The sequence below is a fragment of the Harmonia axyridis genome, chromosome 6 (genome assembly GCF_914767665.1).
Source record: "Harmonia axyridis chromosome 6, icHarAxyr1.1, whole genome shotgun sequence".
Taxonomy (NCBI): domain Eukaryota; kingdom Metazoa; phylum Arthropoda; class Insecta; order Coleoptera; family Coccinellidae; genus Harmonia; species Harmonia axyridis.
Genome location: NC_059506.1, coordinates 39,234,243 through 39,257,583, shown reverse-complemented (window position 1 = coordinate 39,257,583; position 23,341 = coordinate 39,234,243). Strand labels below are relative to the sequence as shown.

General features: G+C 38.1%; 3 protein-coding genes across 6 annotated transcripts in view; 2 read left to right on the top strand and 1 right to left on the bottom strand.

Annotated features, from left to right (window-relative positions):
- The first annotated feature begins 239 nt into the window (after positions 1–239).
- LOC123683336 (luc7-like protein 3) lies at positions 240–3,685 on the top strand. 3 transcript variants are annotated; one of them, XR_006747967.1, is made up of 11 exons: positions 240–374; positions 441–641; positions 746–953; positions 1,005–1,236; positions 1,356–1,655; positions 1,709–1,860; positions 1,919–1,987; positions 2,904–2,995; positions 3,107–3,225; positions 3,349–3,467; positions 3,557–3,685. XR_006747967.1 is itself a non-coding variant. In XM_045622312.1 (8 exons), exons 2-7 carry the CDS (start codon positions 537–539, stop codon positions 1,945–1,947), a joined length of 1,026 nt encoding a protein of 341 aa, XP_045478268.1. In that variant the 5' UTR covers positions 240–374; positions 441–536; the 3' UTR covers positions 1,948–1,987; positions 2,904–3,100. The 3 variants fall into 3 exon arrangements, 2 of the variants coding, with proteins under 2 accessions (XP_045478268.1, XP_045478267.1); XM_045622312.1 differs by lacking the exons at positions 3,107–3,225; positions 3,349–3,467; positions 3,557–3,685 and having other exon boundaries at positions 2,904–3,100; XM_045622311.1 differs by lacking the exons at positions 3,107–3,225; positions 3,349–3,467; positions 3,557–3,685 and having other exon boundaries at positions 1,919–3,100.
- Positions 3,597–23,341, bottom strand: part of LOC123683335 (voltage-dependent T-type calcium channel subunit alpha-1G) — a 194,780-nt gene continuing 175,035 nt past the window's right edge. The window contains exons 7-29 of one of the 2 annotated variants that reach the window (XM_045622310.1): positions 18,999–19,284; positions 18,847–18,939; positions 18,439–18,786; positions 16,474–16,617; positions 16,216–16,399; positions 15,906–16,112; positions 15,344–15,782; positions 14,338–14,541; positions 13,299–13,443; positions 11,492–11,782; positions 11,248–11,436; positions 11,017–11,190; positions 10,579–10,950; positions 10,009–10,158; positions 8,921–9,243; positions 8,521–8,863; positions 8,268–8,429; positions 7,988–8,206; positions 7,730–7,922; positions 7,069–7,641; positions 6,773–7,005; positions 6,552–6,716; positions 3,597–6,470 (exon numbers count right to left, since the gene is read on the bottom strand). In XM_045622310.1, coding sequence (XP_045478266.1) covers positions 5,862–6,470; positions 6,552–6,716; positions 6,773–7,005; positions 7,069–7,641; positions 7,730–7,922; positions 7,988–8,206; positions 8,268–8,429; positions 8,521–8,863; positions 8,921–9,243; positions 10,009–10,158; positions 10,579–10,950; positions 11,017–11,190; positions 11,248–11,436; positions 11,492–11,782; positions 13,299–13,443; positions 14,338–14,541; positions 15,344–15,782; positions 15,906–16,112; positions 16,216–16,399; positions 16,474–16,617; positions 18,439–18,786; positions 18,847–18,939; positions 18,999–19,284 — 6,046 coding nt within the window. In that variant the 3' untranslated portion in view covers positions 3,597–5,861. Of the gene's footprint in view, positions 6,471–6,551; positions 6,717–6,772; positions 7,006–7,068; positions 7,642–7,729; positions 7,923–7,987; positions 8,207–8,267; positions 8,430–8,520; positions 8,864–8,920; positions 9,244–10,008; positions 10,159–10,578; positions 10,951–11,016; positions 11,191–11,247; positions 11,437–11,491; positions 11,783–11,927; positions 12,094–13,298; positions 13,444–14,337; positions 14,542–15,343; positions 15,783–15,905; positions 16,113–16,215; positions 16,400–16,473; positions 16,618–18,438; positions 18,787–18,846; positions 18,940–18,998; positions 19,285–23,341 lie in introns of both variants that reach the window. The other variant, XM_045622309.1, reaches the window with a different exon arrangement.
- LOC123683337 (ARL14 effector protein) lies at positions 16,824–17,705 on the top strand. The gene has a single exon (XM_045622314.1). The coding sequence runs from the start codon at positions 16,956–16,958 to the stop codon at positions 17,448–17,450; it is 495 nt and encodes a 164-aa protein (XP_045478270.1). The 5' UTR covers positions 16,824–16,955; the 3' UTR covers positions 17,451–17,705.

Genomic DNA, 23,341 nt, shown 5'->3' with positions numbered 1-23,341 from the left:
AAAGGCGTCAAGTACAAATACATGTGAAAATAAATTCCAACAGAATAAAATTAGTTTTCTCTCGAAGAAATTGATAAAAAATACATTATAAGAAAAGTTATTAATATAAATTGGAGAGATATTATGCAATGATTTCACTATGAAAAAATTGGGGTCAAAAAACTAGTATTTCAAGAAGATTTCTATTCATCTTTAGTTGGTTGTTAACATAGAGAAACTAATCTAGTTTATCTATGGTTGTTAATGTTCTCAGGAACATATGTCGCATAGATGAAGGTTCTATGAATTGACGTATAAACCATTGACAATTGACAATTTTTGATCTGAACTTCGAAACGTCAAAATTTTGTATTGTGTGATTTCTTACAGCTTAGGTATGAGTTAAAAAAATACTATCTAACTTTAATTAATTCTATGAGTGGCTTCTTTTATCATTTTAGGAAATACGTGAGCATTTATCTAATGTGAAGCCTGAAAATTTCCATTGTAACTTACATAATTAATGACAAAGTTATTGTCTGAAATTTAAGAGTACAATGGCAGCTCAAGCTGCAGCTCAACTCCTGGATGAGTTGATGGGTCGTAACAGAAATGTGGCCCCTAATGAGAAAAAACGCGAACCCAACTGGGAAGACCCAGAGGTAAGTATTAACTGGCAAAAGCTAGCTGTTGATAGGTTTTTAAAATCATAGATTCATTAAAAATCAAGACCTTTTACTTTCATAACTGAAAATGTTTTTTCCAGTACTGCCCATATTTCCTAGTGAAATTTTGCCCCCATGATCTCTTTGTGAACACCCGTGCCGATTTAGGTGCTTGCCCTAAAGTTCATGATGAAGAAGTACGTAAGCTCTATGAACAAGCTAAACCAGTGAGAAAGTTACATCATCAAGAAGAATTTGTGAGATTTTGTTCTACAATGGTGAATGACGTTCAAAGAAAAATACAAAAAGGTAACATTATTGTTTTATATATATATCCTTCGCTCATTAGAATGTTTATAGGAAAAAATCGCTTGGCTTTAAGTGGTAAATCAGAAAGTCCTGCAACAGCACCAAATCAAGCAAACAAAAACCAAGAAAAGATAGACATTCTGAATGAGCGTATCAATGGTTTAGAGGCTGAAGCAGAGAAGGCCGGAACAGATGGCAAAGTTGAACAAGCGCAAGGATTAATGATGCTTTGTGATAAGTTGAAAGATGAGAGAGATGCTTTAAACAAACAGATTGAATCTGGGTGAGTTCATTAATCAGATCCTGCCATATCAAGTTTTCAAGATATTCCCTTGTGTTTTGTTGTTCCTATGTAGATAAATTTCGGTGATTATTTTTTTAAATTTATATGTTTATTTACAGTCATTGGAGTGTGGAACTCGCCCAGGCTCAGGAAAAACAGATGGAAGTGTGTGAAGTTTGTGGTGCTTTCCTTATTGTTGGTGATGCCCAGCAAAGATTAGATGATCACTTGAGTGGAAAGCAACACCTTGGATTCTCCAAGTTGAAGGCTGCTATTGCTGAACTCACAGATCTCATCTATGAAGTTAAGAATGAAAGGAGGAATGGAAGGGTGGGAGGGATAGGGTCTCCCGATGAGGTATCTAGAGATCGTGATAAGAGGAGAGAGAGGAGCAGAGAGAGAAACCGTTCAGAACATAGGTAAATTTATAGAAGATTTGAATTCTTTGTTGAACTGAAAAGTGTTTTTTTAGGAACAGAGATGAAAGGAAACGGAGCAGATCGCGGGAGAAAGATAGAGAGAGGGAAAGGGATCGAGACAAAGACAAGCAAAGAAGAGAGAGAGAACGTTCAGACAGAAGAGACAGAGAAAAGGAAAAAAAACATCGCTCAGATCGAGATCACGGTAAGAATACTTCATTGCCTACTACAATTCAATGATCTAACTAATTTTTTTTTTGTAGAACGAAGGCATCACCATCATCGGCGCTGAAATTCTTCTTTTTTTGATCAGTAAGATCAAGCCATTGAAGGTACATTTAATACTAATTTTCACTTTGATCATTCTGTTGTTTCTTTCAGCCGTGCAGGTTAGTAAAAATATAAAACAGTGATTTGAAGCAGAACTGCTTTTTTGAATTGTTATAGTTGCATTTTTTTCATAGTTTGGCCACTACACATATTGATACAGGGAAAACATTTATCATTTTGTTTGGGAATTTTTGGAAAATCAAGCAACAAAAATGTTTAACATTGTTCCAAAAAACAGGATCTCTGTTGTGTCCATTTGTTTTCTTGCCAGTTTGGGCATGTTTATTGATAAAAGAGTCATCTATGTTGGTTATTTTTTGGCTGCTCAATAATAGTGGTAGAAAGTGGCCAAACACAAAAATGGGGTCTTAGCAACTGCCGACATATTTTCAATTGCATCATTTATTTATCCTTAACGATATTATGCTATAATATGTAGGCGTTACTTTTATTTCTCCTTTGATATTTCAACACCGTAGCAGCGAGCAAATGGTTGAAAGATCTGTTTATGAGTTTTCAGCCTAAAAGTGTTCAGTCGACACAGTGGCCGTTGACAATGGCAGTTGGTCAAATACACACTCTAGTGCATACGCATAGTAATCTGTAATTTTGCAAAAAACGACGAGGTATTTATAAAACACCATCTGATAAATTTTTTAAGTTAACCCCCTCTCTTCATAATGAGTGGCTAAATTGATTGAAACAGCGATGCAGCATTAAAGCCGAGGTATTTATGTTGTCCAATAATTTGAAACACCTCCAGAAGTACTTTCAGAGAAAATGATGTATATACAGAATAAATGCGAATCGTCAAGATTCTTTCTGAAGGTGTTTTCATTCAATTAACTCTCAGATTAGGAATTAACGAAAAAACATTTCTCCAGACAATGGTCTTATGCCTGTTATGGATTTTTGCAGTTACATCAAACAGGTGAGCTTCAAACACTCTCTCTAGACCGTGAAGATACTCCAATATCGTACTAACTACATCTGTACCAGCAGTAAAGAAGGTGATTTTTTTTTAATTAGAGTTTGCAGTTTTTGTTTCGACTTAACTATTGTAATATAAATGTTTTTTTCTCGAATATCAATAAAAATGTGTTTCTTAAATTAAATTTCAGTTTGGAATTTCCCTATCCAGTTTGGTAAAGATAACTCTCAACCCAACTCTTTCCACTCCTGGTCGTAATCCATAAACCTCCGTTCATTTCTTTATGGGCAGTTTCTCGTTCAAACAGAGGTAACATTAAATTTTTAATTATTTTAATTAGAGTTTGCAGTTTTTGTTTCGACTGAACTATTGTATTATAAATGTTTCTTTCTCGAATATCAATAAAAATGTGTTTCTTAAATTAAATTTCAGTTTGGAATTTCCCTATCCAGTTTGGTAAAGATAACTCTCAACCCAACTCTTTCCACTCCTGGTCGTAATCCATAAACCTCCATTCATTTCTTTATGGGCAAATTCTCGTTCAAACAGAGGTAACATTAAATTTTTAACGATCTTATGTTTGTTTAGTTGTTGCCTTGGTAAACAAGGTGATCTTTTAAGTTGTATTCTTTTGATCTAGGATTTGGGCATTGGTAGAGATTTGATTGATGAGAACGAAAGAAATTGTTAATATTATTCCATCTTAAAGATACTAATTACAACAATGTACAGTTCAACAGCTATAGACTAATATTCAAAAGAAGAAACAGTTCTTTGACAGAAAGGCACAGTAGAAGAAATTTACTAATTTCAAACCTAACTACAAAAGCAACTATCAACAAAAATGGTAAAAATAATTCAACACCAGGTAAATATAGTATCCTCTATTACATATCTTCAAATTTTCCACAATGTAAACAAGGCCGCATAATACAAGAGCCAACAGAGTGGTTTCTTATGGTTTGGTGTTATATCTTTTCATTTTCAGCTACACTGTGTTGTGCATTTTATTATGTGACCATGTTTTCATTCATAACCTTTGGAATTCCATTTCGATTGAAAATAATTCGGTAACATTTATATTGATTAAAAAAGTATTTGGGACCAAATTTATCACAGACCGTCCCATCTAAAAAATGCAACCAATTCACTATTTGGCAATATTCTAAAAGTTACTTAAGGAACCACCACAGATAGAAGTACATTGGATATTTTGGCATCAAATCATTCAGGAAGAGTAACATTGTTGATAAAAGGGTATAGATTCCATCAAAATAAGGGGAAATTTGATAATTATCAATAAATCTACTATTGTCTAGGTTTTGGGAGTTATTTCTGAATTCACCTGTATCTCAATAGTTATCAATAATTTTGAAGTAAAGAAGAGTATTTCAATGTTTCAAAAAATTCAACTATAATATAATACATCCATTATGAACTAGCTATTGGAAATTTATCATGTAGAAAAATTCAATTAATTCAGAAATTGTTACAAATTTAGAAAAATCTCAATGCAAAAGTTTTGAAGGTCTTAAAGGCTTCAAAGATTGTCGGTAAGTATTTATTCCTATTATACTGCCCTGTCCTGAATCACAAGAAATTTCCTAATCTCTGGAATTACTCGAACGAATTGAAATTGGATGTAATAGATAAAGCATTCGAACATGTTCATCTATACATCTTTTCATTCGTTCCTAAAGAGAACTAGATATTTCAATTCTACTTCGTATCCATTCATTTTTGCAATCTAATTTTATTAAAAGAAGCCTGAAAACTACCATGAGGTTTTGTCATTTCATTTGTTAAAAAAAATATATTACCTTTATCTTGTAGTATGATTGATTTTCTTCTTATTTTTGAATATAGTTAATATATCTAAAAATTCTAAAATTTAAATTGAAAATGATTGGGATTGCCTATGGTTAAGCCAAATCAGTGTATACATAAAGAAGTTGAAAAGAAAGATATTTACTGCCGTATCAGCGAATAGGTATTCTAAAAAATTCGAATAAAATCTCAAGGTAAAAAGATAAGGAATACTGAAATATAAAAATTCAACTATAAAATATAATTTATCGATAACTAGATAGAAAAAACTACAAACAACACCTATTTTTTCACCCTTGGAATTATTTAATCTAACGTTTCTCTTTGAATTTCCTTGTAGTTACGACTCTAGAACAAGAAAACACATCTGGATATGTTTCAAAGATAGATCGGCGAATTTCCTTTGGAAACAAGAGAACACACTTGGGAGAAACTATTTATATATTGTATATTATCAAAGATTGCCACTTTCTGAACTCTCCAGTGAAATGAAAATTGTAAGTACAAAGATGTACCTTTAACTATCGAAATTTTTTACATTCTCAATTCTTTCAACACATTCAAATTGTTTTTGAACTTTCAATTGTGATGTTTGTTAAAAAATACTGATTTCCTGAGAAACCGTAAAACGTATCATACTATGAAGATTTTTTATATGATTGTTGTATGTATTTGAGATACGTCCTTAGTTGGAATATACAGTCTCATTACTCGTAATTAAGTTTGTGTGAGATGCTGAACTTTTGGTTATTGTAACTGAGTTTTACTACTTTCGGGAAAACTACAAAAACAAACGAGGAGACGCCAAAATTCATTGCCGTTGAATAATCATTTAGTTTGTTGATTTATTCGAATTATATGTGATACTTGATGGGATCTGATTTTTTGCAATCATTCTGGATACCTCAACGGTTTTTCGGTGTATTGTTGAGATGCTTCGTCTCAGTTTAACGATGTAGTTTTATCTCTTATAATATTGATTTAGCTTTTTGCTTAGGGTAGTTGAGAGTCGACAGTTTGAGCTTTATAACTAAAAAAAAATTCCCGCCTGACCTTCGCCGTCCAAAATCAATATACACAATATGTACAAAGTATATAAAAAAATAAATTTCATCAACTCAGCATCTGCTCTCCGTATCATTCTTGCCCTCTCCGCGCCCCGTGCGCTCTTCGCAATTGTGGTCGTAGATGTCCTCATCAGTCTCGCTGGATTTGCCCTCCATCTTCCTCCTTTCCTCGATGATCCTCTGGACAGATTCCTGCGAATCGTACTTCATTATGTTCAGACTGACGGTCTCCGGTTGGGCTGATGATCCCAGGAAAGGCGTCTCTTCCGAGATGTCCATCGAAAATTGCTTCACGAACAGGTTTTTGGTGCTGCCGTACCTCTTGTGCGTCGGTCTCTCCCCCACCTGCACGCTCAAGAGGTTGCTGTCCGTCTCCCTTGACTTCACCACCTCCGATTTCACGCTCTTCACGCTGTCTTTCCTCTCGAACTTGGAGGGTTCGTCCAAACTGGTCTGTCCAAACAGTTTCTTTTCCTTCTTGGTCTTGAATTCGCTTATGTCGAGGACTTCGGACACGGATTCGTCGATGCTCCTTATGTTGTCCACGTTGGATAGTAGGAAAGGGTGGTGGCTGTGTCTCCTTCCTATCGGTGAGGCTCTTTCGAAGGACGGCTTGCTTCCAGAAGGGTTGTAGGTGAAGTTTGATGGTAGTGACAGAACCTAAAAGTGCATGGACTATTAATGTCTTGATTGTTGAGGGTTTTCACGATTCACTTTGGTCTTCAATTATTTTTTACTCACCTTCGTCAACGGCTTGTGTTTCTGTTGGTTCTCTTGGTCTATTTGCAACGCCAGACACAGCTCCCTCTTTTCCTCCATCTCCAGTTTCTCCCTCTCCAGCTGGTTGTCCAGGTCCTGTTCTTCCTCCAAATGCTTGTGGGACTCCTCCAGGTGCTTCATTAGTACCTTCAAAACGAAAGACAAGTTATCGGGAATCCGAAGAACGATCAGAAAGAACTTACGGCTACTACGACGTTGACCAGGACGAACTGGGCCATTAGCACGAAGACAACGAAAAATATTGGCGCTATTAGGTGGGAGACGCAGCAGTTGGTGACGCAGTCTGCGTCTTTACTGCAGGTCTCGTCTCGGAGGGTGTCTTTCATGATCCCGTTCCAGTTGTCACCTGTCGCCACCCTGAAGAGGGTGAGGAAAGCCATTCCGAAATTCTTGAAGTGGGCGTGCTCACCTAGACCTGTGGAAAAAAAACGGCGGAAATAAAGACCTTAGGAAGAACCAGAGATCGTTCGAATCTCACCTTGACACGGCTCGGCTTCAATGTCGCAGCTCAGCCGGCCGAAGAGCTCCACTCCCAGGGCGGCGAAGATGAAAAAGAGCAGGAAGAACAGCAGGCCCAGGTTGCCGACTTGCGGCAACGCCTGCATCACCGTGTCCAGGAGGGCCCTTATGCCCTTAGCCATCTTCAGCAGCTTCAGGACCCTCGCTATTCGCATCACGCGCATGACCCGCACCACCGTCGGGTTGATGGGGATGATGTTGGAACCCAGCTCCTCGAGCACGATGCCCACCACCGACAGTATGACTATGGCGACGTCCAGCTGGTTCCATTTGTCCTTCATGTACAGCTTCAGGCCGAGGGCTATCAGCTTCATCGAACTCTCGACTATGAAGACGGAGGTGAAGAAGTAATTGAAGATTTTGAGGATCTGCGTCTGGAAATCGGGCATCCTGAAACGCTCGGTGGCCATGGTGACCACGTTGAGACCGATGACTGCCGCTATGGCCAGATCGAAGTACTTGGAGGTCACCACACCGTGTATGAAGAGACGCCAGGGTGGATAATTGATGTAGTAGGGTGGCTCGTTCATTTCTGGGAAAAATAAGAGAAATTTCAGGTGTAGAACATTGATGGGAGTGGTGGTCAACCTCAAGAAGGTGGAATAAATGCTATGACTTACTCTTTCGTCTTTTCTCCAACTGCAAAGCCCTCTTTGCAGCTCTCCTGACCCTCTCTTCCTTCTCCTGCTCTTCGCGACATCTATGGAAGTTCTCCACAACCACTCCCACAAACATGTTCAACACGAAGAATCCGACGAGCAGTATGAAAGAGATGAAGTATAAGAGACGCCACTCGGAGTAGTTGGTTTTTGGCTAGAAATCAAAGTCGATAAATACCGGATGATCAATTATCTAAGGCTCTGTTGGAGGATGCCTACCTGTTGATCCACACCAACCGCGTCCAATCCCGAGTACATTATGTTGACCCAGCCGTCCCTAGAGCTCAAAACGAACAAAGACATTAGGGCCTGCCCCAGGTCATCAAAGTTGTACTTTTCGTTCTCCCACCTCGTGGAATCCCTGGATAAGCAGTCGGTTTTGTTCTGGATGCCCTGTATGTTCTTACCCGTGCAATGGTAAAAGGTTCCTTTGAATAACTGTAATTTTGAGAAGGTGTTACGTTATGATGACCGTAGGTCCTTCTAGTACCATCCTTACCTGTACACCTAGAATACCAAAAATAATGAAGAATGTACAACATATAAGAACAATATTTCCTATGGGCCTCAACGAGGACAGTAGAGTCTGGACTACCAGTTTAAGACCAGGTGCTCTGTTTATTACCCGCAAAGGTCGTAGGGACCTCAGGAGACGAAATACCTGCAATAATAGGATTACATGAAACCAATAATAGGCCCTTGTGGAACACCAATTTATAGTAAAGGGGGAGAACACAGCGATTGAGACATACCCTAAGTATTCCGAATATTCTAGGACTAGAAGAGCTAATGAACGACATCAACAAGTCTACGATGGAGATGATGACCAGAGCTCCGTCCATTATGTTCCAACCGGAGGTGAAGTAGGCGTTCGGACCGTAGCACATACCGGCCGCTACCACCTTAACGAACATCTCGGCCGTGAAGACGACGGTGAAGATGTAGTTGCAGGAGGATAGGAACACCCTCTCCTTGCTGGTCGGAGGTATGTTCGGCCTCTCCATGGCCAGCGTTATGCAGTTCAGCGCGATGAACAGCAGGACCACGTTGTCGAACCACTTCTGCTCTATGAACCACTGGCACCATTGGCGGAACCTGAAACACCGCCTCATGAAGATCTTTCTACTGGCACAAACTGGCAACGTTACCCACCCGCTGTCGGAAGGAAACAGATACAGCGCATAGTCTTCTCTCTCCTTCATGAAGCTGGCCGTGGGTTCGAAGTAGAGAAAAAACTGGGTCAGCCTGTCCGAAGGGTAGTCCGGGTTGTCAGAGGGGGCGGAGCAGTCCTCCATCTTGATGGTGGGCAGCGCTCTGTCCGTTATTATCTTCTCGTTGAGCGTGTTCACCGACTTGGGCTCCCCCACGCTCGACTTCCGGCCCAGGTTCGGCGAGAACTTGGCGTTTTTGTCTGCTAGGGGGGGTGGTGCGCTTAGGGGGTTGTTGTGCCTGGTTAGGGTCGGGGTGACGGAAACCTAAAAGTAATTATAGTCGTGCGAATAGGGACGTCGATCTTTACCGCCTATAGTGTGCTATGTTTTGTGGAGGATAGCAGCTGAAGCACAGATAAAGCAACTACATTTCTATGCGCCGACGGGCCAAAGATCTTCTCGTCTCAATCCATCTGATAATGGTAATTTTGAAGTGAAATCAAACAAGTAGAAATCATGAACTAATGAATTACAATATTAAATATATGCTTCATTGAGAAGTAGAAGAAATAATAAGAATAAATTCACTTTTTGAATGATGCACAATCCTAACGTTTCAATTGCCACAAAATGTAAAATATAAGAACTAGTTTATAATATCACTTGAAATTAACATTTTTTCTTCCTATTCCCCATCCAGAGATTCAGGTTCGGAGGGCTTATTTATTTTTCGCTTTTTATCAACACCAAACGAATCTCTGGACAGGAGGAATATCAAAATAACAATATCAATATTCAGGAGTCATTGACTAAAAATTGGTTCCAGCCAATTCGAACACCTCGCTTATGAAAGAAACAACTTTAAGGCAGTTTTAGGTTCTGGACTGTGTTTAAAAATGCATCGCTTAGGAACTACAGTTGGACTTGGAAAAAAAAAACATCAATGACTCCTGGAACCAACATAAATAAATTTAAAAATTCATTTATTTCAGTCTTTGGTACGTTCCAAATAAATAATATCTAGGATAATTTTTCGATGGAAAATCGTTGGCCCGGTCGGCGTGGAAGTGAAAAAACTGATCTAGTTACTTGCGATGCAGAACTGCACGTGTTCGATCTACATCTAATGGAATTTTGAGGACTGATCCCCTTCAGGTTTTTGTTGTTGGGCGCGTCCCGCTGGGTGTCGTTTTTAATACGGATCGTCGATTGGAGGAGAGAATCGTTCCTCAAGTTCACCTGCAAGAGATCGTGCAGAAAAACCAACCTATGCTCTGACTGTTTACGAACAACAACGGTAAAATGATCTATGACGACTATGAGTGAACGGTCTGGACGGTAAGAATGCTGAAATCGGGTAGGGGGATCTTCGGTTGACATTTTGGCGCCAAAAACACGATGCGATGGATGCCACAAGGATCTATTCGGAGGCCTACGATATTATGAAGGGTCTTCAAATGAAGCTGTTAATTTATGAAATGTACTTATGTAATATCCATTCAATTTATTTGCTGTTCGATGAATGAGTGCAGAAGATGTTCTTCTTATTATCAAGATGAGTACCCGATCAAATCACCAGTTTCTACCCGATTCCCCCTGCCCGACCCCAACAATCCACATCCGAGACCTTGAAAAATGGCCTTCGACGTCCAAGCTTACGTTTCTGTTGACTCCGCCTCCGTTGCACTGGGAGTGGTCCCTGCCGTTGTTCAAGGGTACCGTTTCGCTCTCCGTCGAGTTGTTCCGGCCCTTCTTCCTGCACAGGCTCGGCCTGGAGGACAGCTTCCACGAGCACTTCCTCTGGATCTTCCCCTTTTCGTTCTTCTGGTCCGTCTTGGCGCACCCCACCGGTACGCTGCTTGGTATGATGACCTTCTCCGAGAAGGTCATCGTCTTGGAGCCGATCTTCTCGTTGTGGATCACTATCTTGCCTAGAGGGGGCGGTAGGGAGGCGTCGTCTTGAGATTTGTCGAAGTGTCGGCAGGTCAGCGGCGGGGGCGACAGGCTGGGCGGTTTCAGCAGGCTGAGGGACTGCAAGACGTCAAATAATCAATATGACAATCAAGATTTTCTAATGGTCTGTTTTGAGAAACTTACCGTGGTTTTTAGGGAGGATTCGTTACTCGACATCCCTCCTGCGCTGACGTCGTATTCGAGGGTCTCCTCATTGGGGACGATCACGTTATACCTGAATTCGGGAAAGTCCTCTGGGTTGGTAACTGGTGAATCTTCAGGAGTGGCAGCTGTATGAGTTATGATAGGCGGTGAGGTCTGGAACGTAAAAGTTTGATAATAAAATCTTTCGGGATGTTCTATCTACCAACTAACTTGTTGTCTGCCAGGATGCCTCAACATGGATTCCTTCTGTATGTTGCACTTGGGGTCTAGAGTGAAGCAGGCGTTGTCGTAGGTCCTATCTCTGCAGTCGCAGTGGCTCAAACCTATGATGGACCTCTCGTCTTTAACATCCTTGTATTTTCTCAACTCTTCTGCCGACCTCCAACAGTTCTTCGAGTCCTACAACGAAATAACAAGTGAAACTACTAGACTGGGGATCAACGTCGATACTCACTTGGAGATAGCTACCACTGGAACTCGTCAAACTCTTGTTGCTCTCGTCGGAGCTACTCCTGAGGCTGGCCTCCAGAATACTGGACATTTTTCTCCTCGCCAGTTCCCTCTGTTCCCTCTCTCTCCTCTCGTTTCTCTCCGCGCTGAATCCCTCAACCAAAATGGCTACCAACAGGTTGAATAATACGTAGTTGCCGAACGTCATGAGGGCTACGAAATACAACGCTGCCCAATGTGACGTCTTAGCCATACCGTTCGATAGGACGAGGTTCCAGTCTTCCTGCGTCAAAATCTAGAAAAATCCATAGGGTTAAGATCGGGCTGCAAAGAAGGCCGGGAAGGATCAAAATCTGCGTGACTGGATTTCTCGCAGATTTTGTCCTTTGTTAAAACTAGTGGAATCTGAGCGGATTGATAAATAGAAAAAGGTTTCTCACTTGGAAGACTGTTACCGTAGCCCAGAGGAAGTTGTTGAAGTGTTTCCGGTCGCAGTGGCATCTCTCGTCCTTGGAAACGATCATTTCGCAAGTACACTCGCGTTGGTGACCTTGTATGTCTTTGTAATTGCAAAACTTACCACCGAAAAGGTACATTCCCAGTATGCTGTTCGGAAAATCCAAAAAGGTGATTGAATCTTAGGCATGTAACATTGTAAATAGGTTGTTTAACTGTGACAATGTAGTGCTCGGAAAGGTAATTTTTGGTAAATCGTAAATCTCTGGATTTCTCTAAGTACTATCGAACGCTGTTAATTGTAACTACTTTCTTGAGTTTGTTCTACTTTTTTTTTCTGCCGTACGAACTCAAAGAACTGTTTATGATGAATGGGTTCTTTCTCTAGTTCTAGATATATGGTTGTCTTGTATTGTTAGGTGACACAAAAAAAGGGGTTCAGAAGCAAACCCAGGTATCCAAGAAGCACACATCAAGGTATCACACTGTGTTTGTTCATGCATTGTTGGAACAGTTCAAAGTGGGACTTCAATCAACGCGAAGAAAGTAAAACAACAAATTTTGGTTTGGGGGAACAAGATCCTTTGCTACTGCACAGTACAGTGTGGCAACGTAACTTGGTTTCTTCGAAAACAATTCATTTGACGAATAATACTTTTTTATAATGTATGTATATTTTCCCAAGTATTGTTTCATAATATCTTGAGGTCTTTGAAGATTGGCATAGGCATATTTACTTCAGATATGTACCAACATCATAAAAAAGTACGCCTTGTGTATCACTGATGTCTGTTTGAAAATCCAAGTTTGGCCATCTATAGAATTCTTATAGGACTGAATCAATCGATATTTTTTTTTATACAAAGGCACCGTTTCTTGGTGGGGTAGTTTTTTCTTGAGTATGGGAGTGCTGCCAGTGGATTTTGATGTGCCGGTTTGCTGGGTGTGCCGCCGTGTTTATAATTATTGCAGGGGTGACAATTGATTAGGACGTCACAAAAAAATAAGTGGAAAACAAAACGACAAAGCACACAAAAACATGCAGACACATGCTGGGTTAGTGTGAAGAGTAGAGAAGTGAATAATAGTCAGAAATGTGAGAAAGAATCATGCTAAAAACGGCAACATGGCAACCTACCTTCCTTCCTGATGATCGAGTCGGGTCTGTCTCGAATTTTCGAAAAAACGCACACTTATCTGATTCTTTTGAGGGAGAAAACCGAAAAGCGATATATTTTTTTCCAGTGAGGGGTTGTAAAGTCTAACAATTCTTAATATATCGTTTTCCGGATTTTCCAACATTGACTAGTGACAGAAATAGTTTGAATATATGCATTAAATCAAGTAGGTTATACCTGAAAGACTGTAACGAGTGCCCACAGCAAAGAATCGAAATTTTTCCTATCTCTATTGTCGTCATCTATCAGTAAACATTTGCCGTGCTCGTCTCTGCCATTCTCTTCGCAGAATTTGCAACCGAATATGTTCATGCCAAGTATACTAGAACATCCCAAAACACCACCTCTTAGTACCCATATTCAACTTCTCACTTTTTTTTTTGTTAGTTCCAATGCAGACTCTTGTTAAAAATTCAACGAAGAAATAGTTTATGTTTTTATGAAAAAATGTATTCAAGTTTCGACGCCACTGCTCCTCTGACAGCAGATTTCTAGGAATTCACAATTTTCAATTCTATTCCGAAAGAACAGTTCGTAAATCTTTTGAACGATCGAAACAGCAGTCATATAAATTTTGTAGCCCAATATCCTCGAATCAAAATTTGGACATCTTCTTTTGTTGAGTAAATTTTGTGAGTGGTCTTCGTCTGGACTTTGAATATTTCGTTTGAATGTTTCTTTTCTGTGTTTTTGCATTGAAATGTTGGTCCACAGTGACTTGGTCGTCGTAATTTGTGCTGGTTTATGGAGTTTGTGCCTTTACACATATATTGGAAGAAGATTCTGTCGGAAAAGTCGCGAAATAATTTGAAACTCAACATTTTCCAGCGGGTAGTAATAAATCTAGTGATCTCGCAACTTTTTCGATAGATTCTTATGTATTCTGATGTTAGAGAGTTAAAAATAGGATAGTGTTGGATAGAGTATAGTGATATGTAAAAAGACGTATAGATCTAACATCGATTCGAAATCAAAATAAATGCACGTAAAAAAAAAACATATTCAATTCAGTATCACCCACAAGAAAATAGAAATCAATTGCCACCCCGTTCACAGAAATTTCGAACCCCAATGCCAAAAAATCAGGAAATACTGAACCAAATAGAAAGAAACATCTTCTGAATTGCATAAAAAGCTTAACATTTCTCAATAATTTGATATTTTATCTTATTATACAGCTTAAAATAAAATTGAAAACAGCCATATCTAAACTTACCTAAATATGAAAATAAATAGAATGAGCAATGAGAAAAAAATCGCTACATTATCCATAGTTCTCAACATGACAAATAGTTGGCGTCTCAGATTTGGCATGAATCTCACCAACTTCAGAATCCTCAATAGTCTGAATGTCCTAAGGACAGACAAACCCGAGTCCATGTGGGATTCTCCCATGAACTTTTGGCAGATTTCGATAGCGCTGTAAAAAAATGCAATGAATCACAGAGAATCTGCAACATATCAATTTCGTTTCCTTAGAATTAAGATAGAATAACAGGTAGAGTTGTTAAAGAACAGGTGAAATCCCAGGATTTCAGCAGAAAATATTGAAAATTATGAGAAAAACAATGATCAATTGAAATTTAAACTTAAAACGAACACATACAAAAAATATATTTGGGAAATGTGTATTTTTGAAAAAAATTTAAATAACGATCAATTTTCAATTCTATAATTGCAATTCAAAATAGGATATAAAACTCATCTCATGTAATTTTCGAATCCGGAATTATATTTTTATTTCTCATTCTCAATTTCCTTCCTACGGAACAAATGAAACAGTTCGATATTAATGATTGACCCTTGTATCTAACGATTCATTTACTGTTCTTCTCGCAACAGCTTAAAACCTGTTTTGCTTTTAAACTAAGAACAGTCCGATTCAGTTCTTTCAAAGAACGGCAAAACAGCTCGATTCAGTTCTTTCAAACGCAACAGGCCAATTCAGAGCTGATCCAATTCAGTTCTCTCAAAGAACGAGAACAGGTATATTCAATCAAGCATTGTTATTTTCGGAAAAGCTGCAGAATCGGTCTAATAAATAATAGATGTTCTCTCTCTGAACAGTTCGAGTAGAAATGTTTCAAAGAACTTGTTCCGTTCTATTCATAATAAAGTATTCTATGTTCCGTGCATAGATGAGATGAAATCAGTTTCCATTTTAGATTTCAAATGTTTTTTAAAATATCACTAGATATTATCATTTATTATGAAAAACTTACCTCAATATTACAATTACACCGTCAAAAACGTTAAATCCGTTCGAAATGTATCCGAACGGTCCTTCCGCAATAATCTTCAATAGCATTTCGACAGCGAAAATCGCCGAAAATATTATGTTACTGACTTCCACTACATGAGTTAATATCTCTGGCTGCTCATGATACTCTATTCCCATGGAAAGTGTGTTGATCAAAATAGCTAACAGAATACCTTGCTGGAAGTACTTCCATTCTACAAAGGCTTTGATCTGTTCTCGAAAAAGTCTGGCAAGTTTGAAGGTGCCCTTGATGATCATGCACGAGCAGATGTAACATCTAGATCTCGTCTCGTTTCTGTACTCTGCCTCACAATGCCATAAATCCTGGCAGCATGAATAATCTTCTTCTGGAAATTGAGTGGAGTATGTGGATTCCTCTATGGATTTTTGTCGGTTGGTGCCTGAAAAAATTGTTCATGTTTACAACTTAGTTTGAGAGGAAACCACTGAAATAATTATGTAGCAACAACCATTGAGGAATGATCGTAAGTATATATTGTGTTTAAGAGGTTTATCCAACTTGCCATTGCTTAACGAACTGAAGAAAGTATCCAGGACAATAGGTCCTGTGGGTAGCGCTGCGTTCATACCTCCAACTAAAGCCAATAACTCTTGGCATGTCAAAGGCTCACCATTCATAATGTTGCAACATTCTTGCGTTGTCTGCTGTTGATTCTGTATTTGCATTTGAGAATTTTGGATAGGTGCGACTTGCCATATGTCTCCATCCCCTAAAACTCACAAGAAAACAATTTAAACTATATTCTCTATATATTTATTATGCATTTAATGTAAAATTGTTGGGGCATATTACCCTATAATTTTGAACTATACCTGTTTGAGTAGTTTTCTCGCTCTGACAAACGTTTTTTCTGTCGATATTTACAGAAAGAAGATTGGCACTTGAACTGGGAGGGGAAGAATTCTCTCCATGCCTTAAAATAACATCACTAAACATAACCGAAGACCTCCTCCTATTGTTAAGAGGGATCGAAGGTGCCAGAAGATTAGTAGAACTCTAAAATGGAATAAAATGGTAAATATATAAGAAATTTATTCCATTATTTTATAATAATATAATCAATATTCTACCTCATTGCTTCTTGAACCTGTCGGTAGTTCATAATCTTCACCATTATTTTTATTATCTTTATTTTCCTTCACTGGATATTCATGAAGACATATCGAGCTAGTTCTAGATGCTGTTCGATTTGTTGATACACTAGATTGTTGAATCTGAAATTATAAAAAATAATTAATTACAGAACAAAATATCGAAAAATACTAGAAATTAGAACAATTCAATTTCCTTCGCCTAAAAATTTGAAATTCGTAAGGTATCGATCATCGTCGCTGTCATGCGCCGGTAGATCTCGCGCAAACTCGCGATTCATGTTGAAATACGTTCGCTTTACGGAACTCAATCATGTTCACGTCATTCCTCCGCCATTCTTAGTTCGTTCGTTAATATTTCTATGTTCTGGAAAAGTAGATGTTCTGTGGTGCGAGGTTAGAAAATTCGGCATAAATAAATACCTATTGCAACGATTGATTATATTTTTACAAGAACGAATATGAGTTCCTTTTCTGATACAACTTCCACCAGCAGCGATGAAGATATTCGTTCTAGACGCAAAGATACTAGGTCTGTAGCAACAGCGAAAAAATCCACTACTTCAATTCAACCATCGGTTTATACTACTAGAAGGCAAGCTGCATTAGCTAAAGATTCTCTTACAAAAAAACTCGAAGCAGACAAGTTTCTAGGTAATTTTAACCCTGAAACTAGTGCTAGAGAGCGTAAGAAGCTCAATAGAAAAATAAACCCTCCAAGCAATGTTCGTAAACCACCAGGTGCATTGTACGATGAACATGGCATTCACATATCTAGCGGTTTGGATCTTTGTGATTGCCTGAATGAGGAATGTCCCGGATGTTTTTTTGAATGTAATAAATGTAACTCTCAGAAGTGTGGCTTGGAGTGTAGGGTCCATAGAAAGTTCATGTACGATCAAATAGAGTATCATGGATACGATAGCATCATAAGAAATCCATTATCAAGACATTAATACAAGTTTCGAACACAGAGTGAATGGGCATGATATTGATGTCTTGATATGTGGAGCTGGTTATATCGATCTATGGTATTTTGAATGTTTTGCTGTTGTTTCATCCCAGACTTTTTGTGCATATAGAGTAGTCTCATTGAGTGATATTCCTTTGTTTTATTATAAATCATAACGCCAATTCAAATAAATTTATGATTTTGATAACTTTAAAATTTTATGTTTAAAATAAGATGATAATAAACATACTGAAAGTTATACTTTGTATATTTTTCTTCCAGTATATCCTGTATTTGTCTGGGGCATGTGAATGAAACCATAAAATGGATTTAGAATCAAGATGAAATCATGAATCATTGGGAAAAGTATAGTTAAGATGTGTAAAGAAAATCTTCATGTTGAAAAAACCCGGGGTTCTGAAAATGCTGTTGAGTAAGTGAACAAATACTTCCTAATCGGGTTTTATTCAAACAGTGATGACATCAAAATAACCTTCACTCGTTAAAATTAGTAGTCAAGGAAAAAACAAATTGTTAAATTCATAGATTTTCCATATAATTTCCTTCTGATAATATTCTAAATTCAGTGTAATAATAAAATTTCTTAGTGTCCTAGAAAAACTAGAGATCTTTTGTGATCAAACTAAATAAATACAAAAATTTTTTCAAATTATCTTGATTCAGCATAGTCTTTTTTGTCGTTGATGGTGAAGGGTTGTTTTGTCAAAATTCTTTTTTATTTTTTTGAAAGAAAAGTACCTATATAATGATTTTCAAAACTGAATAAATTGTATTAATAAATTATTCATATACTGAAGCACTTATCGAATATTCAAAGATACATTAAATAAGGTAATAACATAACAACAAATTAATATCAACAATAATATTTAGTCGATGATTTCATTTTATTATTATATCCTCAGATAGTCTATGATTATGTCTTGGTAGGTTTTATATAGATTTAGTAAAAATTTTTTGAATGAACTTACCAACTGCTTCACCTTGTAACAATTCGAATGGTGTTTCTTCACAGAATTCAGCCTTATAGTCTCTCCTACCACTATTTTCTGCTCTTTCCCCTGATCCCTTCTCATTCTCCACAATCTTATCTTCTTGAAGACCTTTCTCTTCGTCCTACGCCACAAGTGGGCTATGTATTTCACTATTTCTGCGTAACAGCTGGTCGGCTCGCTGTTGTTAGTCGACGAGGCCAAGGTGCTGCTGCTCTGGAAGCGCGCACGCTCCAGGCGCATGCGCTCCATCTCCCTCTTCTTCGTTTCGGAGAACTGGGTAGCTATGACGACCAGGCAGAGGTTGATCATGAAGAAAGAGCCGATCTGGAAGAGGAATACCGGTGATATTCGAGGGGAACGGAATAGAACCCTGGGGGTACTCACGACAATGAGCAGGACAAAGTATATCCAGTCCCAGAAACTGTGGCCGTCTTGGACGTAGTACATTATCTCCGTCCATCCCTCTAGAGAAATGACCTGTGCAAGACAAATTCTTCATTTGGCGAAAGCCTTCAGCATTATACTTTTGCACTTACCAAAAAGATGGACACCCACGCCAGCCCTATGTTGTCGAAGGATATAGTCCCTTTGAACGGATTCGTGCCGGTCACCATGCACTCGGTGTAGTAGAAATGCCAGTTGATGCACAGGCTTTCGTTGTTCCTGTACTCGGGTATCAGCATCTTCTCCTCGTAGGTCAGGTTGCACTTGGTGCCGTCCAAGGTATAGGGCATCAGGTTGATACAGGTGTGCATACCTGAGCTGTTGCTACATATGAAATCCTCCTGTTCCGGGATCTTGTATTCGTGCTTGCGCATCTCCCTGCAATCGAAAAGATGTCTGAGATGCGGAGGAGTGGGATAGGATTCGGTCGGTATCGGTGCCATCTAAAGTGCAGTCGTTCTAGATTTACATCGATCTTCACTGTTGCAGTTATTGTCTCTTCAAGAGATGGTCGAGATCTAAGTGTTTTGTTTGTAGTTATGGTGAGGTATGAGTACCACGGTATGAGTAGTTGTCTGCGAGTTCTCCTGATTTGACACTTTTAGATTTTATTTTGGGATATAATAAAAGCTATTTTACAGTTTTCATCGTCATTCGTTCATTTCTGTTTCTTTAAGCTGTTTTTGTGGAAGAGTGTCAGGAGTAACTTGGTGTTCAATGACAACTAGAAGAAAAGCTCTAGCTTCTCTTCTTCTGGGCGATAAGGGAAAGGTTTTTTGCATTATATTTGCATAGAATATCGAAAGTAACAAACCTCATGCCTTGTATTTTTGGACAAAAACCTTCACAATAGCTTGCTATTGTATTTGAGTGAACTAATAAGGAAAAAACGCTAGCAATTTGTGCTCAGAAGAAGAAGTTACATCTTGTTAATGACAATAGAAGCTAGCCATTATATTCATATTGAAATTATCAAATATCGCGAATACAAAGTCAATTTTTGAGCCGCCGTCTATCAAGATCGCCCTACGCCTGTAACGTATCAATTCACCCCCCATGAAAATATCAACTTACCAAGGGGATGATTTACGACTAGCCCTCCTTCCTGGCCACGGCCGGCAACGTAAACGTCTACTTTACCGGCCCGAAAACAAGCGCCTTACACGACCCATAATTGGGAGTCGTATTTCACCCGAGCGGCAGCATAAAAGGTGGAGAATATTGTTCGCGTCGCGGGTAACGGGTTGAAAAACCGTTTTTCTTCGTCTCGGGTTCCGTATGAACCTAGACGGAGGCGCGCAAGATGGATTCCTCGACTCTAGGACGATTTCCGACCGCGTTCAACTGTCAAAATGACGGATGGGACCCTTTTGACAGGTTAGTGGGATTAATGGCGAGGTTGGGAACGCCAGTTGCGAGGAAATTTAGGAGAGAGCAATGGGTGTTATTGAATTTTTCGAACGAGGAAAACTAGAATTCAAGAATGGAGACGTTCTAGGGTGGGAGAGTCGATTTTTCGGGTTCTACTACCTTTCCTGTCCACTGTATCTTCCAGACCTATATCCTGTGATCTTTCCTTTCCTGTCTAGATGAATAATTTCTCAATTGTATTATTTGTGTTTTGTATTTTGTACCTTGAAGCTATTTCATGAAATAAAATTGATTTAATAAAACTGTTTCTTTTTTTTTTTAATATACCCTACACTTTACAGTTTCTGTTGTAATATTGTCGACTATGACAAAATAGTACAGGTAATTGATCAATTCCTTATACTTTTTTGAGAAAATATATTTCTTTCAAGAAACGTCTTGCGTTATTTTCGCTATAAATGAAATCAAACATGTCTTGATAGATCATATATTCTCTGCTTGTCAAAAAATTATCAGTTCTATCTTAAACTTGACTCCAAAACAGGAGATACTATTCCTCTCTTCTATGCTATAAAAATCAGATGAATAAGATTTGAAAAAGATAATTTATACTGTCGACCCTTTTCGGTGGGCAAAATTGGTAATTCCTGAACATTTTAACTCTGAGAGATCGAGAAATTTTGAATGGCACACTGCATACCTCTATCTTTTTTGTTTTCGAGTGATAGGCTTAAATTGAAATTCTGGCATTTTTAACATTAACTTTGATCCTGTTTGTACTATAAATAAAAACATTGTAGACACACTTTTTCCATAGCAATCTAGTGGCTCACACTAATTTTTTCCAAAGGCTTTCAATGCTGAGCTAAAACATAAAGTTTTGTCTTTTTTATGAAAGTAATAGTTTTTTAGTTTCGAAAATATATTATATCACGATCAGATTCATTCAGATATCATGAGAAATATAGTTCATACGTTAAATTTGATATATTGAATATTAAGTAGGATGAATCATGCAATAAAATATCCTTTACGCATGGTATGATTTATACGTACTTGATTTTGAGGGATCGCGTCTGTTTCAAATGGCGCATACATCGTTTATATTTGACATTTCTTTCGGCTCTCGTGACTTTTGAATAAAGAACAATAATAATTTATATTCTATGCTCGTAACAATCTTCTATACTCTGTCATTATATTCCATTCATTTCATTAAAAATTCGATAGGAACTGAATTGTAATTTATTGTGAAAGTTTGTAAAGTCTAAAATGAGAATTTCATTTCTAAACGGATCCAGGTAGATAGCGGGAATTCGAAAATTTCTGAAGAGTGCCACCTTACAGAACTCTGGTAAAGCAGAACATCAAAGCAACAGGTGGATATCTCAAAAAGTCTGAAACAAAATCGAATCAGTATACATACCAAGGATTCTATGCATCTTACTCGTATCTGTCCATGGTTTGATATTAGTAAGATGCAATGATTCGATTTTGTTTCAGATTTTTTGAGAGATCACCTGGTGCTTTGGTGTTCAGCTTAACCAGAGTTCTGTAAGGTGGCGCTCTTCAAAATTTTTCGAATTCCCGCTATCTGTCAGGTGCCGTTTAAAAAGGAAATACTATTTTAGACACTGCAAACATTCATAATAAATTACAATTCAGTTCATATCGAATTTTTACTCAAATGAATGGAATATAATGACAGACCATAGAATATAAAATATTATTGTTCACGACAAGTGCGTAGAAAGAGGGGATACTGGGGGTAATTACACGGTGTTCCTAAATTGGAGATACAAATGAAAATGACAGATTTCCGGATCATTTTAAGAAAAAAAGTCCTATTATATGAGTCCCCAAACATTTTGTTTTGAGATACATTTGTTGAAGTTCAAGTTTTTTCTCGTATAACCTTCCCTTCACAAGATATTCAATTTGAATTGGCCATAGATATTCCAGTTTAAAGTTTTCACCATGTGATATGCTAATTTTGAATGCAAATCTACAGGGTGATATTTTTTCTGGAAGGATGAAACTTTTTTTTCTCAAAATTATCCAAGTAATTTCTCATTTTCCTTCGTAACTCGTAAGAACAACCGAATTAGTAATAAAAAAAATTATTTCGAGTAATTTGGTTCAAACTTCGTTATCAAACTTCTTTTCTTAACATTACAGATATGAGTAAAAGTTGTCGTCAAACATTTTTTTTTCGATTATCCCCCCAAAGAAAAAAAAGATCTACGCCCTTGGTTCACAAGAGTCGAGAATTGAGAGAAATGTCAAATGTAAACGATGTATGCGCCATCTGAAAAAAACGCGATCCCTCGAAATCAAGTAGGTATAAACCTGAAAAATCTTCCGTTTTGTCTGAAAGCTTTACAGGTATAAGTAGACACACCAGGTTTTCTATGCATCTCAGATATTAGCTTCGAGCAACTGCCAGTTACTAGAATTCTATGTAATTACTTTAATCTAATGTAGTTCCATTACTTTTATCCGGTATAATATAACAGAAATGGTTTTAACATAAATCCACCCTTTAGGGCGCAAAGCTTCAGAGTATTCAGGGTTTTTATCGCAGCTTGTAATTAAGGCAAAACATTTCCACCTCCCATAAAAACCTTGTTTCAGAAGTTTCCGTTGACAGACACACATCAAATGACAACACGACACCGCTCTACAATTTACCACCCACTAAACCTTTCACACCATCAGATATGCACCCTTACGGCAATGGACGACCACCACTCGAAGAAATTTATTACATAGCTCGGCGATATAAAGTGCCGTTTATGTACTTATTCGTCGTCCCTCGCATCGATTTATCACAGAAAAAAAAATTACACGTAATTTGTTCGGAGATAATCTGCCGGAAAGCCAACGTTATAATGTTGTTGTTTTTAGGTGGCGTTTTTCGCCTTCTGGATATAAAGGAGTAGATCGATTCTGTTGTGATTCACCTCTGTTTGTACAGGATGGCGTTTGCCTATTCGAGACTCTTGTTTTGTTTACTCTCCCAGTCGCTTTTTTCTTCGGAAGTTATCGATTCTGACGGCGCTCG

What these genes read in the sequence shown, in the direction of transcription:
- LOC123683336 (XM_045622312.1), top strand. Translation starts at nt 537, where the DNA reads ATGGCAGCTCAAGCTGCAGCTCAACTCCTGGATGAGTTGATGGGTCGT. An exon ending in CCAACTGGGAAGACCCAGAG is followed by an intron (nt 642 to 745) that starts GTAAGTATTAAC and finishes TGTTTTTTCCAG; the next exon opens with TACTGCCCATATTTCCTAGT. An exon ending in AACAAACAGATTGAATCTGG is followed by an intron (nt 1,237 to 1,355) that starts GTGAGTTCATTA and finishes GTTTATTTACAG; the next exon opens with TCATTGGAGTGTGGAACTCG.
- LOC123683337 (XM_045622314.1), top strand. Translation starts at nt 16,956, where the DNA reads ATGAGTTCCTTTTCTGATACAACTTCCACCAGCAGCGATGAAGATATT.